At 38.2% G+C, this 16733-nt stretch overlaps 2 protein-coding genes and 1 long non-coding RNA gene across 3 annotated transcripts; all 3 read left to right on the forward strand.

Moving 5' to 3' along the window:
- The first annotated feature begins 1852 nt into the window (after positions 1-1852).
- LOC141362391 (uncharacterized) lies at positions 1853-5552 on the forward strand. Its single transcript, XM_073864391.1, has 2 exons — positions 1853-2186; positions 2947-5552. The coding sequence occupies exons 1-2, from the start codon at positions 2022-2024 to the stop codon at positions 4093-4095; spliced, it is 1314 nt and encodes a 437-aa protein (XP_073720492.1). The 5' UTR covers positions 1853-2021; the 3' UTR covers positions 4096-5552.
- Positions 5553-7864: 2312 nt separating this feature from the next.
- Positions 7865-10925, forward strand: LOC141362417 (uncharacterized). The gene is made up of 3 exons (XR_012368235.1): positions 7865-8359; positions 8932-8982; positions 9755-10925. It is a non-coding gene; the product is annotated as an uncharacterized lncRNA (long non-coding RNA).
- Positions 10926-11660: 735 nt separating this feature from the next.
- Positions 11661-15377, forward strand: LOC129443232 (uncharacterized). Its single transcript, XM_055203711.2, has 3 exons — positions 11661-11815; positions 12263-12472; positions 14849-15377. The coding sequence occupies exons 2-3, from the start codon at positions 12268-12270 to the stop codon at positions 15088-15090; spliced, it is 447 nt and encodes a 148-aa protein (XP_055059686.2). The 5' UTR covers positions 11661-11815; positions 12263-12267; the 3' UTR covers positions 15091-15377.
- The last annotated feature ends 1356 nt before the right edge of the window (positions 15378-16733 follow it).

Here is a 16733-nt window from a genome sequence, read left to right on the forward strand (position 1 = left end):
TTTTCATGTTGAACTCAAGCATCTGTGTTCAAACTCGATATTTGAAAGAGTCTCATTAACAACCTGCTGCAGAGACGCTGACATTATTTGTGTGTCTGTATGAAGATTTGAATACTTACTGATGTCGTGTTGTGTGCATTACCTTTATCTTAGCATTCTTAATTCACCTCAAGACACTGAATGATCCCTGGGAATCAAACCCAACCGGGCTACAGAAGAACACAACAGTTTTGATGGCACATGCTTCTAATGTTTAATGTTTACTGCATTACCCTAAAATGAAAATTGTGTCATCATTTATTCACCCTCAAGTTATTACTCAGCTAACAGAGAAAAGTTCTAAGAATATTCGTTGAAAGTTGCTAACGTTACCAAAAACATTCTGCCAACATAATTAGATGATGATCTTTACCATTATGTACCAACCAGAATTGTATTAACTTTATATTACCATAACAAATCTGTTTTATACATACAAAGTTAATGCAACCAGGAGAAACTAGCAGACAAAATGTCAATGGTCAGAAGTCAAACTAAAACAAACACTGATCACCATAAGGATGACTTTAAATGAAACAAAACATCAACATCTAAACGTAATAAGTGAATTGTGTTTTCTACAGCAATATTTTTACCAAACATTCAGAAATAATGTAATGCAATGTTTCTCTATCATTTACATAACAAGCAAAAAAGTAAATAAAGAAAACAGTTGTTTTAAACATAAAAACATGACGTTGTCGTAACGTTTGAAAATTATAAAATGTAACATTTCTCTAAAATTCAGACAACCAAGAAACATTCTTAAAACATAAAAAACTGGACACTTTTTATGTTGGCACAACGTTTTAGGGAACTTTCTTGTTTTAGCTGGGTACAAACCTGTTTAAATTTCTTTGATTTGTTGAACTTTCACCTTTAAAACAGCAGGCACATTTTATAGTACACACACAAAACATCACACACTGCAGCAAACACAGCTAAATCAAAATACTTTTGATAATTGTTGATCAAACTTTTTAAATCAAAGACAAAAACATGTCAAGGAATAAATGGAAAGATTGGTCTCCTTTTTCCCACTTGATATTGAAATGCAACAAGAATTGCACAATTTTCATTGTCATACATACTGCTCTTATTTCTTTTTAAATAATTACGTTCCTCCAAACGTTGTGTACACAGCATACAATAAACACACATACATGATCTGTCAATGTTTTTTATTGTAACTCTGTGAACAAACAAACACAGTACCAGGGGTAAACAGAGTTAAATATTACAGCATTTGGGAAACGTCATAAAAATGACACAATGATACAATTTTAAGGGCTTTGGAGTTACATCTTACTAGCATCTTAAAATTTACATTTGTGTAGAAAAAATACTGATCCTTTACAAGACTGTCAAAATTATGGCAACCAAATAAAATATACTTGTATGCCAAAGAAAATTTTTGTAACAATGAAAAACTTACAAAAAATTGGTAAATTCTTCCAAAACAGAGATGTGTATGTGCATTCCCAGAAAAATTAAACATTGATTCTTCTTCACCATCACAAAAAGTGAGTCAATATCTGGAAACATTTTTTAAATACAGTTTAACAGGGTAGAAGGTAATTTATACATCCTTAACCTTATTTGTAATTAAGTATTTAGATGACAGGGTCTAAACTTTTATCACACAAAATATAAAGGATAGAGATCATCTCAGATTGAAATAATTTCTTAATTTTTTTGTTGCTATCAGAGCAACTGGATAAAAATAAATATTCCCAATCATAGTTTCAAGATGGGATCTGGTTTATGATGTAGTTCTGTCGCTAGTCCAGTAGATGACGCTGTGGCGTGACGTCACTAGAGAGCAGGGCGCGAGGAAGTGCAGGAGGAGCGGTCGCTAGAAGAATGCGTTTAAAGATTTAAGTCTAATCGTTATTAAATAATGGCACGCGCTCCATAACTGCGCAGATTTTTTATCACACATCACGATTGCGCAGTTTTGAGGCAAACCCAAAGACGAAAACATGTCAAACGACGAGACGCTTCGCTCGTTGATGTTTACGCTCAGTTACGTGCTGATGAAGAGGCGGCGGGACGTCACGAGCGCGGACGCTCAGCGGCGACGCGAGGTGCAGCGGCGCGTCACTCACAGACAGTATTTCCATCAGAAACAAAAGAGGATGCTCATGGTAAACATTTACTCTTCTCTAACCAAACGTACCATGGTAATGTCATTATGGACCTGAAGCAGTGATGTGTGTCATGGCTTTACCATGCGTTCACATGTTTTTGAACATACAATGAAAATGCATCATTTTTTGGTTTAGATAAGAAGGTCAACCAATAGTAACGTTACATTCAATTCATACAGTGTAACATCACAGTATTTATCTCATAAGTGGTATCAGCACAGTATTTATAAATGGAAACTAGTATACATGTTTAATACATGGTTTAGTACCACCTCTAGTTCACCTTACATGCAACACCATTGACCACATATTTATAAGATTCATGTTATCAGTTTTGATAACAACTGATGGAGTTGACTGAACACATTTCAATATTTTTTATACTTTATTCTGACTGGCTGAGAAATGTTTCACAGGTATGCATTATTTTTCGATAAACGCACACCTGACCTGTCAAATGTCTTAAAATAACCACTAGGGCTCATATCTACTCCTGCCATATTTATTTTCTGCTCTCTGCTTTGAGCCAATAGGTTCACCTTTGCGCCCACGGTCCTACTTGGCGGGTATTTAATAAGGCACCTTCTGATTGGTCTAATTTGGAAAATCTAAGCATGCAACACACAAATGATAGACGCATAAAATAAATACAAGTTACACTGTGCGCATGCACTGTTATCACGTTAACGATAATTCTTTCGATATATCGTGCAGCCCTATACAAAACTTATAGTTAACCAAATTGTTTTTTCTGTAGATGATGATCGCTCAAACGTCTCGTCCAGTCAGTGACATACCAACACGTCCTACACGTGTGTGGAGCAACATCGAGAGCACCGATTGGTGGGAGCGGGTGGTCATGAGAGAGTTCCAGCCCTCCGATTGGCTTGAGAAGTTTCGCATGACTAAAGAGACGTTCTTTCTTCTCTGCGGTAAACTGAAGCCCCGTCTGAATCGTCAGGACACTCGGCTCCGCCCTGCGCTGCCCCTGGAGAAGCGGGTCGCCGTGGCGTTGTGGCGCCTCGCTTCGAATGTGGAGTACCGTACCATTAGCACGCTGTTTGGCGTGGGACGATCCACTGTCTGTAAGTGCGTGCGGGATGTGTGCCACGCCATCGTGTTGCTCCTGCGCCCACTTTACCTTCGCACACCCAGCGAGCAAGAGTTGGAGGACGCGGCCCGACTGTTCGCCACCCGCTGGGGATTCCCACACTGTGTTGGTGCGGTGGGCAGCCTCCACGTACCCATCATCGCACCGTCCAGCAACGCCGACAACTACTGGAACAGCCGCGGCTGGCTGTCTGTGGTCACGCAGGGCGCCGTCAACGGTCTGGGCCAGTTTTGGGACGTGTGCGCCGGGTTTCCAGGCAGCACCGAGCACTCTGCCATCTTGCAGAACTCCACCTTGTGGGGGCGCGCTTGCGACGGTGGCTTTTTGCTGCACGACCCACCCTTGAACTTCATGGGCCGCCCGCTGGGGTACCTGATGCTTGGGGATGCTGGATACGCTCTGAAGAGCTGGTTAATAAAGAGCTACCCAGAGTCCGGAGAGCTCACGGCAGGTCAGAGGGCCTTTAATCGCAAACTGGAGCGGGCGCGGAGCGTTGTGGACGACGCCTTTCTGCGGCTGCGGGCGCGCTGGCAGTGCTTGTTGAAGCGTAACGATTGCCGCATGGACGTGGTGCCAACCATGATACTGGCGTGCTGCGTCCTCCACAACGTGTGTGAGGTGCACGGGGACGAGTTTGACGAGAGGTGGGAGGAGGCGGTGCGACACGAGGAGAGCCCGCAGCCTGCTGACGAGGTGTCACCCTCCGCCGATGACCCGGACGCAGAGGAAGTCCGAGCGCTGTTCTGTGAATACTTTCTGCAGCAGGAGAACCAACAAAGAACGTTGGCTTGCTAAACACTGGAGAAGCTGTTTAGATGTATTTCAGTGTGTCGTGTTGTAAGAATATTGTTGGTTGTTTGAGAAAGATACATAACTGTTATGTGATCAGAATTTCAACTTGTTTTTGGGAACGGCAGCGTATGCACACAGCAGCGTCTGGGAATGTTCAAGGAAATTTGGGGCAAAAATGAAAATCTGATCACTGTTTACTCAAGTATGCTCAAGTATATCTGTGTGCTGTTACTTTTTGAAGAATCTTCACATGCTCATACATTTTGTGCACAGTGAATGCATATGAATGACATACGCATCTTATTTATAACATCATGAACATGATAGTTTTGTAATGTGATAATTTTTAAGCATCATGCCTGCATTCACACCAGATGCGAATGAAGCGAATAAATTACGTTTTTTGGAACGTAGTTGGATTTTTGAACATTTTGAGCTTTAGCTAGCTTGTAGTCTCAATATGTATATATATAGCTCAAATTAAGTAAAGAGCAACTTTACCAGATTGTTCAAACTCCTCACTCACTTTCTTCCAAACTAGATCCTTTTTATTCCTGTTTCTTTAAAAGTATGAAGATGTGTTGTACAGCTACGGGTGTACACATACAACAACGAGGATTTTGTCCTCCATTGTTGTTTCGTATTTCTGCCTCCATTTGCTACGTCGTAACCACGTCACTACTAGAGCAAGCTCCTGATTGATTAAAGTTCAGATTTTTTAATTTGCGTGTTTAATTCAAAATCACGTGTTACACGAATCCAACGCCTGAATCGCATCGCAGGATGTCAATTGCGTATTTGCATGTTATGCTGCACACTCGCCAAATGCGAAGCATCGCGTTCCTTGCTTTAGAATACTCGCGGTCTTTAACTTTGTGTTTTTCGCTTGAGTTGAATATTTTCAACTTGCGTGTAGATGCATTTGAGGTGAATAGCGTGCATTTTTACAGCAACCGCACCACCCAATTAGCGTCACTTGCATCGCTTTGCATCTGTTCACGATTATTTGCGTCTTTGCATTGACTTTGTAAGTAATCTACTTGCACAAATCAATGATTTTGCGTTTGGTGTGTATGCCCCATAAACTATTTGCATTTGGGGTGAACGCACCATTAAGGGTCTACATGGGTCCAGTTCCTGTTGTTCTTTATTTTACATGAGTGGCGTCCTGACTGTGCATTGTTACATGATGGCATGTTTTGATACATGTTTTAAAACAAAACTGCCTTCTAAGGGGTTTAACAAATAAATATTTTGTCAAACTGCTTAATGTAGTATTTTAAACTTTTTATGAGACTTTATTATTCTTTATTACAACTTCCATCACCATCTAGACCAGTTGGGCTTTGAATTGAAATCAAAATCATGTTCAGAATGTCATAGTCGCATTCATGTCATTGAATGTATAAAGTCATTTTTGTGTGTATATGTAAATAAATCCATGTTTGACCCAAACATTTAGACTTTATGCAGACTTTTATCAACTCTATGAGGTGATTTCCCAGACAGGGCTTATCCTACTCCCAGACTAAAATGCATATTTGAGCTGCCTTTATGTAAAAACACCTGTACTGACACATCTTAAAGGGGACATTTCATGAAAATCTTTTTCCATGTTTAAGTGTTTCCAATTAAAGGCGGAGTCCACGATGTTTGAAAAACGGTTTGGAGAAGGAGACGGGCCGACTACCAAAACACACTTATAGCCAATCAAATCAAATCAAATGCCGGTTTGCGTATGTGTGGGGCGGGTCTATCAACAGAAGGTCCAGATTCTATTGGGGTAGGGGCGTGTTTGTTTAGGTGATTTCAAATATCAACATTGGCTTTCAAACATCATGGACTCCGCCTTTAATCTAGAAAATGTGAAAAAGATCAACCCAGTAACCCAGTTTTGGTAAACCATTCTTTGCAAGCATGTGAAAAAATAGGCTATTGAAATTTGGCTCCCCTTGTGATGTCAGAAGGGGATCTTATTATAATAATAACGCCTCTTAATCTGCACCAACCACAGCACTGCAATTTAGTGCAGAGAGAAAGACAATTATTGACAGCACAATTCAGTTTCAATTTCAACAAACCACCATTATGGTGATCAGTGTTTGCATTTTCATCTGCTCATTTTCATTTTAATGGACACACGCAAAATTCTAACGTTATAATATATTATCTGTGGGGTATTTAGAGCTAAAACTTCACATATGCACTCTGGGGACAGCAAAGATTTATTTTACATGTTATAACAAGGTATTGTGAAATGTCCCCTTTAACACATGAGTGCCATTGCTTTGTCTCAAGATGCACACAAGTATTGTTTTTTGTAAGGTTTGTTTTTAAAAACGACTTAAATGTCCTAGTCCTGGATTAATCTATTAATTCAATTCAATTTTATTTATATAGCGCTTTTCACTATAGTTAATTGTTTCAAAGCAGCTTTACATTAATAGATGTATGAAAAGCATAGAAAAACGAGCATAGTAATAATGTAACGTATACAGTAAAGTAGTAAGTTAAGCCAAAGGTGGCAGACTCTCCAGGGGATGAAAAAAACCCCTAGGAGAAAAACCCTCCTGGCTAGTCCAGGGGGAAAACTCCTAGGAGGGAAAAAACCCTTGAGAGAGATACACACACACATATATATATATATATATATAAATACTATCGGGGTATGAGAACAGGTAAGCGAATTAAACTGGTTCTGCCGGTGGTTGCTGGTCAGGCAACGGCTGGGCATCTCGTAGAAGGACGGTCAGTAGATCAACGGTATGATGACCTTCACGGTTGCAGGAACTGGGTCTGTTTGTCTCATTGTCCTCGGGGTCGAGGACGAGACAGGGACAGAGAAACAGAATCCTATTAGCGTAGGGGCTGTTCACATGTAATGCTAGTGTCATACAGTTTAGTGGTTTAAGTCAGCTCGGTTCCAAACAGGCTAACTATTGCGGCATAAGTATATTACCCAATATGAGGTTTGTGAGTGCTTTGTTCTAGACCAGTGGTTCTCAAGCTTTTCCGCTTGCTGCCCCCCTTGTGTACAGTACGTTCCTTCGTGGCCCCCCAAAGAAAATTTATGACAAAAAACTGTTCTAAAATTTAATTAAACAAACCATATTAAGTTATACAAAGTAGTGCTGGTGGTTAGTAGCCTTATTTCTTTAGGTTTAATTACATAGAATTCATATTTTATAAAATGTCATAAAACTGGGGCACCCCTGAAACCATTTTGCGGCCCCCCTGGGGGCTCCAGGCCCCAGTTGGAGAACCACTGTTCTAGACAAACTAACTATTGCGGGATAAGGACATTTACTGGACATTTTATGTGAATGCTTTGTTAAAGAAGAATGTCTTAAGTTTAGTTTTAAATTGATCGATTGTGTCTGATACTCGAACATTATTTGGTATATCATTCCAGAGCTTAGGGGCTAAGTAGGAAAAGGATCTACCACCTTTAGATACTTTTTGATATTCTAGGGATAATTAAGTGGCCAGAATTTTGTGATTGCAGTGTATTAGACCCTGACTGGGAAACGCCCCTATTTGTTTGTGTTTATTCAGTATGATCAACATTTACTGCAGTTGTTGCATGTTTTAATGGACTAACAGCACGTGCCATCTGTCGGTTAGGAACAGAAATGAAGTCTGGCATAAGATTATGGTGTGGATTAAATCTGTTGATTTGTTAAAATGAAAGACGAGGGTCATAATAAGGTCAAGGGGCATTAAACATGATGTAATCTTGGAGAATAATACAGTGATGAGTTTATATGCAGTTGTACTAATCTGTATGTAACCTGGGACAAACATGTTTGTTGTCACTCTTATGAAAGTGAAATCTGGCGGATTATCTGTCTGTGGAGAAAAAGAGAGAGAGACGCGCTCTTACGCGCATGCGCACACGCTGTCGCCGCTCTTCATCTGTAGTGATAATACGAATGCAGCAGAAGTTATCTGGAACCACACGCGCAGCAGGAGGTCATCATGATACATCCCATCATGATCAGCATCGTTGTGGTCAACACATCCATGACCGTCTTCTTCTGGGCCTTCATGCTTTCAGAGGTCTTCTTCAAAGAGGCTGAAGTCGACGAACCCAAAGCCACAGCTGCGATCAAACCAGTGTAACGTCTGGCAAACATGTAGAGAAGACACGAGGCTTTGTAGAGCTGCATCTTTATTAAGTTTACTTTTAGTTTTTGGACTTTTTCTCTGTTGTTGTTTGTAATAAAAAGCGAAATTTTGGAATATTGGGCTGGATACTTTGCTTCAGGTAAGCGTCATTTTGTCTGCTTGACCATTCAACCTAATATATTAAAGCTACAAGCCATTACCAGTTAATAATAAATAAATAAATAAATAAACTCATTTATTAAGTACATAAAATATACGTTTTGAAAGCTCCTTACACGAGATTTACACTTTATTATAATTTTTCTTTATGTATTTAATAATTTGAATTGTCGGGTACGATTTTGCCGGGAATGTTTGACGTCATCTGAACTTAAAGGGATAGTTCACCCAAAAATGAGAACTCTGTCATCATTTTCTCACTCTCATGTTGTTACAAACCTGTATAAATTTCTTTGTTCTGATGAATACTAAGATATTTTGAACATTGTTTGTAACCAAGCAGATCTGGGGCACCATTGACTTTCATAGAAGGATAAAAGATTGGTTTGGTTTGATTACAAACACTCCTCAAAATATCTTCCTTCATGTTCATCAGAACAAAGAAATGTATACAGGTTTGTAACAACACGAGTATTTTCATTTTTGGGTGAACTATCCCTTTAACCCATGTAAAGTACATTTTAGTAACCTGCAATTTTATATTTTAAACAGATTTAGAGACATTGCGGGGAAAAGCTACAGATTACAGCGTTAACTTTAATGGTAAGTCTGGAATTTATCTATCTATCTATCTATCTATCTATCTATCTATCTATCTATCTATCTATCTATCTATCTATCTATCTATCTATCTATCTATCTATCTATCTATCTATCTATCTATCTATCAGCAGTGTAAAATCCCCTGTGACATCTCATGTGAATCATTGTGCACATGCGAGAGAGATAGAGAGCTTGTTAGATTCACTGATGGATTAGGTTTAAAGGTAAGTGTGACAGTGTTATTCAATACAGCTACTGGATTATATTATCAGGCCAGCATATTGTGAGGATTAAATACAAGACACTCCAGAGCTGTCTGTTAGAAGAGATTCAGAGGACTCAGGTGAAACTCCAGCGAAACATGCTGCATCCTATCATGATCATGATCGTCACATTTAACACTTGTATCACAATAGCGGAGTGGTCATTTCTCATGCATGAAATCATGAGGTTAAATTCTGAAGATCCGGATGCAGAAGAATAGACGCTGTTACGGTAGGATGAAAAGTTTAGGCTTACAGGCGCCTGCTGTGTTGAGCATCAAGTACAAAATAATCTAAAGATGATACAAGCAAATTACTGCTTTGATAACAAGGTATTTTTACAGGTGTGGACTACTAAACTGTTTTAACTATTGTGATTACATTTTATTAATGCTTACATTTTGTTTTTATTTTGTAAAATCCCTTTTTAAAATTAAGCTTAACAGAGATATTGTTCTTGAGATCTTGTAAAATTAATTTCTGTGCTTCATTTTATTTTCTCTGTTCAGATTGGATGTCAGGTTGTGGATGTGATGCTGGATGATGAAGACGGGAGGAAAATCTGACCAAACTTCTTCCAGGATTCATGTCCTCCAAACATCAATCAAACATCATGATGGCTTAACATTTCCTCAAAATTACATCTCCATCATCATTATATCACACACTATACTGTAAAAATTGGATCTGCTTAAAAAAAACTACTTTAATTGGTAACATCTTAAAATGTAACTTTTTTAACTTTCAGAAAATTTCAGTTGAAAAAAATATTTGTAGGTGTTACCAATTGAAGTGTTTTTTTTTTTAAATTAATCCAACTATTTCACTTTATACAGTGTATAGCATTGTTTGCAAAATATTTACTGTTTCATTGTTAAATGTTATTAGGCCATACTCATGCTATAGAAATAATGCAGCTATAGATGAAAAACTTGAATAATAGTGTTTGTGTAAAAGTCAGGTTATTGTGATCTGAACCATTATGATGCACTGTAAAAAATGTTACTAATTTTAATGCAAAAAATAAAAAAATGCTACAGTAAAAACCTAAAATAACATGACATATACAGTTAAAACTAATAATTTAACAAAACATCTAATTCTATGGTGAAATCAATTAAACGTACAATCTGAAAGTAAAAGATGTAAATGACTATATATAGTTCTCACAATTCCCAGCGTTTAATGGTATTTCATTTAAATGATTATGTTTCCTCTTATATTTTTTTATCAGTTTCATAAATTAGTTTTTGTTACACTTGGTGTTGTGTAATTAATGTTTATAGCATTATTTTCATGTCACATGTGTTACCATCATGGAGTTTTCTGTGCACCATCTCTATTAATAACAAACTTGTGATAAACTGTGATTCAGCATGTGGCTGCTCGTTTTACCACCTGTAAAATGCCCCTGTATTTTTTACAGTTTTTAACTGCAAAGTGTTGACATGTTTCCTGAGTTTTTTACAGCAGTTTTCTGGTTACCACAGCTGTCAGTTTTTAACTGTAAAAATTACAGGTTTTATTTTTTTTACAGTGTGTCAACAATGTGAGTCATATGATCTGTGACATTCCAATCTTGACATCACTCTGTGTAAGACAAACTACACAAATGTACTGTAGGATTATGTATATATTAGGGTGACAGTGAAGATTTTCCTTATTAAATGAACAAACAGCTGATTGTGTCTGATTCATCTTTAAGAACTAATAGATTATTATAATGCCTGTCTGAGGTCAAGAAGACCAACAAGTGATTACCTTACATTCATAGGGTGGAGAGTTACCTCCATAACTAAACCCACAGTAATGTCAGGTGAGACGTGTACCCCCCCCCCAAATTCATGTCTAGGCCATAGAGGTCAAATCCCTATAATGTGTTTTTGTCTCTTTTTATGCCGTTCTGTCCGATATTTAGCATGAGATGTAGTTCTTTTTGAATATCTTAACGGGCAATATTTAAAAAATCACTTGCGTCTTTAGGAGGACACTGTGTTCTCAACAAATACAAGATAATATATGTGACAAAACAGTAAGAGGTTCTTTGTGTGCTTTGCTTTTCCAGCGTCTTCTGCACATTTGAATTCTTCTGCATAATGATGTTAAGATCAAGAGTATTTAAGACAACTGTTTTCAAACACAACTACAAAAGGAGCAAATACTCATTGATGCTTAAGAAAGCAAATCGAGAAATAGCGAGAAGATAAACTTTTCAACCGAATCATTTGTGTTTGTTTCGTCTTTTAAATTCTTTAGTTGGTTTAAAGAGGAGGAAGAGGATGGACGCGGTCTTATGTATGATCAAATCCAGTTGAGCATCATGACTAAACATAAACTCTAAGCCGTTGTAAAGCTGCTGATAATAACTGCTGATAAACCCTTTGACCTTCAGGATCTCAGCCAATCACAGCACTGCAATCACATCTCCTGTGTTAACATGCAGTGTGGGGATGAACAGTGCATTGAACTGAACTAATTCAACTCATATTAACTCACACAAAACTAATTATAATGGCATTGTTATGGATACAGTACGGATACCATCAGTGCTCGTAGATAACTCTCTAACGGTAGGCCTGTGTGTGTTACGCTCTCATACACATTTATAGTATGTTTGTGTGTGTGTTTGTACAGTACACATACACACACATTTATAGTTAACAAACTTATTAAAGTTAAATGGTTCTTAACTCAATCAGAGGTTTTTGTTGTTCAACACTTTGGGTGAAAGTTGCCATTTTCAACCTCCTTTGCAAAGCCATGGATTGCTCGGTAAATATTCATCCAAGGGAGGTGTTGAATATTTTTGCTTTCTTCATCAGCATCAGAGAATGGTTTACCAAAACTAAGTTACTGGGTTGATCTTTTTCACATTTGCTAGGTTGATAGAAGCACTGGGGACCCAATTATAGCACTTTAACATGGAAAAGTCAGATTTTTATGCTATGTCTTCTTTAAACCAAGTTGTTTTCACCTTTTCCTATGAAATAATCTGTGATGTGAACTGTATTTTGCAGGTGTGATGGCGGCTCATCCTGACCCTTCGTCCCCGCTGCCCACAGTTAAAGAGGAGGAGGTCTTATTTAAAACCTACATCCCACCTGCTCGAGATGCCATTACTCTACCCATTCATGTCTTCTACATCATCCTCGCATGTATGGTCATAGTAGCAACCCTCTATGCCATCATCGGCCACCTCATCAAAGACCTGATTCACGACTTTGCAGGTGAAATTATGCTTTATGACTGCATGTATTTACAGTACTCTGTTTACATGATGACATGCTTATGATCCATTCACCATCCACTGTATGCCTCTGATGAACAAAAAGAAATACTAATGGATTCAATGGTTATGCTGACGGGTCCCAGTGGTTTTCTGTTACTAATTTTCTTAGGGGGGGACAAAGGGATATACCCCAGGGGGGCACATGACAAAACGTTTGAGAATCACTGGCCTCTGTGGGTCTGTACTAGTAGGTGTTAGTGGGAGATTATTTTGAAGATGGGAACCAAAAAAAACCTCCATTAAAGGTACAATTTGTAGAATCCGCCGCTAGAGGGCGCATGATCAAAACAATAACACTGACGTAGATTAATGATGCTCTGAAGAAGCGTGGAATTATGGGATTTGTTGTCTTTAACTCAACCGCTGATGCCCATCGATCAAACGGGAATGAGAAATCATGTTAACACATGAGGTAAAGTAATCAAGTTTTATAAATGTTTTGTTTGATCAGAGCCGGCGCCAGACCATAACTGACGGGGGGCACGCGGCTTCCAACGAGGGGCACGCAATTAGCAACAATAACTTGCAAAAACAAGGCATTAAAACAACAAATACAGTGCAAGCACACACTTATACAACTGTTACAGACTGTCGGCTCATTACAGACTCGTTACCGACTGTTGCTGCGCTCGCGCTTTGCTCGACGCAACAACAAACCGCCCTCGCGCGGCGCAAGCCATTGAAATGAATGGGTTTCATAGCGCAGCCCAGCGCACATCGCGTCCTAAGTAAAAGCCGTTATGAAAGCCGCTTTACCATAATCACTTCGTAATGCTGTTAACGGTCTATAGCCACACTTCACATTTAAGCTTACGTAAATTAAAACAACACTAACTTACCTTTAAAAAAGCTGAAGCCGTTGTGTACGAACATTAAAATTCCATTAAAACAGTGTCCTGTAGATTTGAAAATTCCTCTAATCTCCGAGTTTGAGCCAATCGGTGTTTGCATGAAGTCAGATGGAGCAGGCGGTGCTGGTTCATTCTAAATGTTCTAATATCCATATTTTACACGATCCATAAAATGCCGGAAAAAACACGCTGCTAGTATCAAGTCACAAATATGCTAAAGCCTAATGACGCATGAGACCCGGCAATACAACCAATCAGAGAAACTGGTCTATTTTTATTAAAGAAAACATATATCAACTATATTTTCCTCATTTGATTAAATTAAAAGTCATGAAACATTCAATGTTTAATTTATTTTAATTATTCTTGATATATATTACATTAATCAAAAACTGTGTAGGGGGCACAGCAACCTGTTTGGGGGGGCACGGCCCACGAATGCCCCCCACTTGACGCTGGCCCTGTGTTTGATGACATCATTTTATTACATTATGTAAGGTTTCATGTAATGTTCAAAACACAATTGTTAGTCATAGATGTTACAGTATTAGTCCAATACAATGGTGTGTTAACACAGCACAGAATTAAGTGTTCAGAAAACTTACCATAAACAAGTGAGTAGCCCGACAGACGCTATTATTTCCGCATTTGTCCACAACACTTTTGTCATGTGATTTCTACATAAGTAAAGGCTGTAACAAAGGGTAATGTGTATATTACCATCATTGACGGTTGACTGTACTGCCCCGTGTCACTGTTTAGAATGGCAATTTTCTCATAATTTACAAGAAGTTGAAAACATTATAGATGTTGTCAATAATCATCTGAACAAAATAGATATTTTGGATATTTTACTGCAAACATCTTACAAATTGTACCTTGTACAGGAATAAGCAATTTTGTACAATCCCAGATAACAAAAAACATTCTAAGAACATTCCTTGAAGGTTCCCAACATTCCTAAAAACGTTATGCCAACTTAAAAAGTGTTTCAATGTTATCTCATTGTTTAAAACAAACTGTTTAATACACACAAAGTAATGCAACCAGAGAAAAACTACCAAGCAGAACATCAAGAGTCCAACTAAAACAAACACTGATCACAATAATGTTTCATTTAAAATGAAACAAAATATATCATCATCTAAACCTAATAAGTGAATTGTGTTTTCTACAGCAATATTTTTAGAGAACATTCTGAAATAATGTCTTATAACATTTTTTAAATAATAAAATGCAATGTTTCTCTATTATTTACAAAACTGGCAAAAAAGGAAATATAGAAAAACATTCCAGGAACATTAAAACATGACATTCTTATAACATCTGAAAATTATGGCAGGTCAGGATGTTGGGAACTTTCAAGAAACGTTCTTCAAACTTTTCCCTGTTAGCTGGGATGGTGTTTGTAATGGAAACAGTTTTGTTCAGCAGGGTTTGCATGTCCTGTATTTTTTGTGCAGATTATCTTTTCGGAAAGCAGCCAGATGAGGTCCAAATCAACCCGTGTGAGACCAAAGATAAGTTCATGGTAGACTGGTGTCCAGAAACGAGTCCAGAGCTGGAGGAGATGGCTCGTGCTGAGGAGATCAAGGTGCTGATGGAGGGCTGCAGGCCGACGCCGGCCATCTGGATCATCTCTGAAGGGATCGAGCCCAGAGCGCCGCGCACCGGGCCGCGGGTGGCGTTCGGCAAGAATGTATAGCACGTTGAGGCATCGAGCCATTACTGTAATACTGTTGTGACACCTACTGGTGATTACTGTGTACTGCAGGGAAGGCCGCATACAATCATACAAATACAACAAATGATTCAATAATAATTTTGCAAGGCGGAGTTTTAATAAAGATTAGTTTGTCATCTTTGAAGTTCAGTTGAAACTGACCGAGAAACAGCCAAAATAAAACATTTCTTTTAGCCCTTTAAATTAATTTGTATTGCAATTCAGCATAATTTTTGCATCCCCAATCTATTGATAAAATCTTTTGTAATTTTTGTTATGCATCATTATTTATTAAATAAACTAAACAAATGCTTATATTTTGTCTGTTTTTATTGTACCATTACAATAAAGTACTGTAAAGATTCTAGGCTACTTATCGTGGGGGATACAAAAATAAACAAATAAACGAGTCCAGGTTTTGCAATAATGAAAACATGAAAGTGATTATGTTGTATTATTTTGCTAATAAGGCTTAAAATTTAAAGCGTAAAATATGTTTGATAACCTACCTGATGTTCAGAAGTAGGCTATTGTGAATATGAAAGAGCCCACATAAGGGCTGTGAATGTAGGACAGCCGCGTGCGATCCGATTCCGAAAAGAACCGACTCGAGCCACACCGGCGGGGACGCGCAGTACGCAGCACCTGTCTTTATTAACGCGCAAAGATGCTGAACGGATCTTCTTCGTCATCATCATCATTATCGCTTTTGTCTGTCGGGTAGTATAACGATAAGAGGACAGATGTGTGAAAGATCTGGAGATTGGTGTTTTTATAATGGATTGGAGCCGGACCGACAGACCGAACGAAACGAACTGGACTGAAAATGAACGGTAAGATCCAGCCTGCGGCTGCCTTTATTTAATGCTCTTATTGTTATCTGTGTCATTTAAAAAATTATTTATTTTACAGTATGATGTGCATTTATTTGCGTTCTCATATTGGAATCACTGTCACCACCTGCAGGCCTTCATGATGGTGAGCACGAGCCGCGCGCGCGTTCATGTGTTTATTCTGAACATTGAATGCAGTGTTTTATATCTAATGTTTAAACTGCAGCTCTTCTTAGGAGATAAAGATGTACTGATGGATGTCAGTTTTCATGTGACAAATGAACGTGTCTGTATATGAAAGAAAGAGAGAGAGAGAGAGAGAGAGAGAGAGAGAGAAAGAGAGAGAGAGAGAGAGAGAGAGAGAGATGCTTCACATAGGCCTACTGCATTGTGTATTAGAGAGATTATTTATATTAGATAAATCATTTAGACTTGTACCCAGAATCGGACTGAATTCAGGTCATGCTTTTATTTGATATTGTTTGTGTTTCAGAGTATTTGTGATTTAATTTCTTTACATTTCTAATAGTTAAACAAAGCAAAGTTTTTTCCAGTATCAATCCTGGCTTATAATTCATGGATTTCTTTCCAGGCCTAAAAGCTTCTGATTCCTGATCATTTTCTCCCTAAAAACTGTATAGTGTATGTTATATTGTCCAACCCTTCTGTGAGGATATTTATCATGAACGTTTGTTTTGTTTTTCTCAGGGATTTTGTCAAGGATGGAGGTGGCAACATATGCGGAGCTATTGGTACATTGACAGGTAATTCAAATGTTATTAATTAAGGTTA

Source organism: Misgurnus anguillicaudatus, unplaced genomic scaffold (genome assembly GCF_027580225.2).
Source record: "Misgurnus anguillicaudatus unplaced genomic scaffold, ASM2758022v2 HiC_scaffold_26, whole genome shotgun sequence".
Taxonomy (NCBI): domain Eukaryota; kingdom Metazoa; phylum Chordata; class Actinopteri; order Cypriniformes; family Cobitidae; genus Misgurnus; species Misgurnus anguillicaudatus.

What these genes read in the sequence shown, in the direction of transcription:
- LOC129443232 (XM_055203711.2), top strand. Translation starts at nt 12,268, where the DNA reads ATGGCGGCTCATCCTGACCCTTCGTCCCCGCTGCCCACAGTTAAAGAG. An exon ending in CCTGATTCACGACTTTGCAG is followed by an intron (nt 12,473 to 14,848) that starts GTGAAATTATGC and finishes TTTTTTGTGCAG; the next exon opens with ATTATCTTTTCGGAAAGCAG.
- LOC141362391 (XM_073864391.1), top strand. Translation starts at nt 2,022, where the DNA reads ATGTCAAACGACGAGACGCTTCGCTCGTTGATGTTTACGCTCAGTTAC. An exon ending in AACAAAAGAGGATGCTCATG is followed by an intron (nt 2,187 to 2,946) that starts GTAAACATTTAC and finishes TTTTTTCTGTAG; the next exon opens with ATGATGATCGCTCAAACGTC.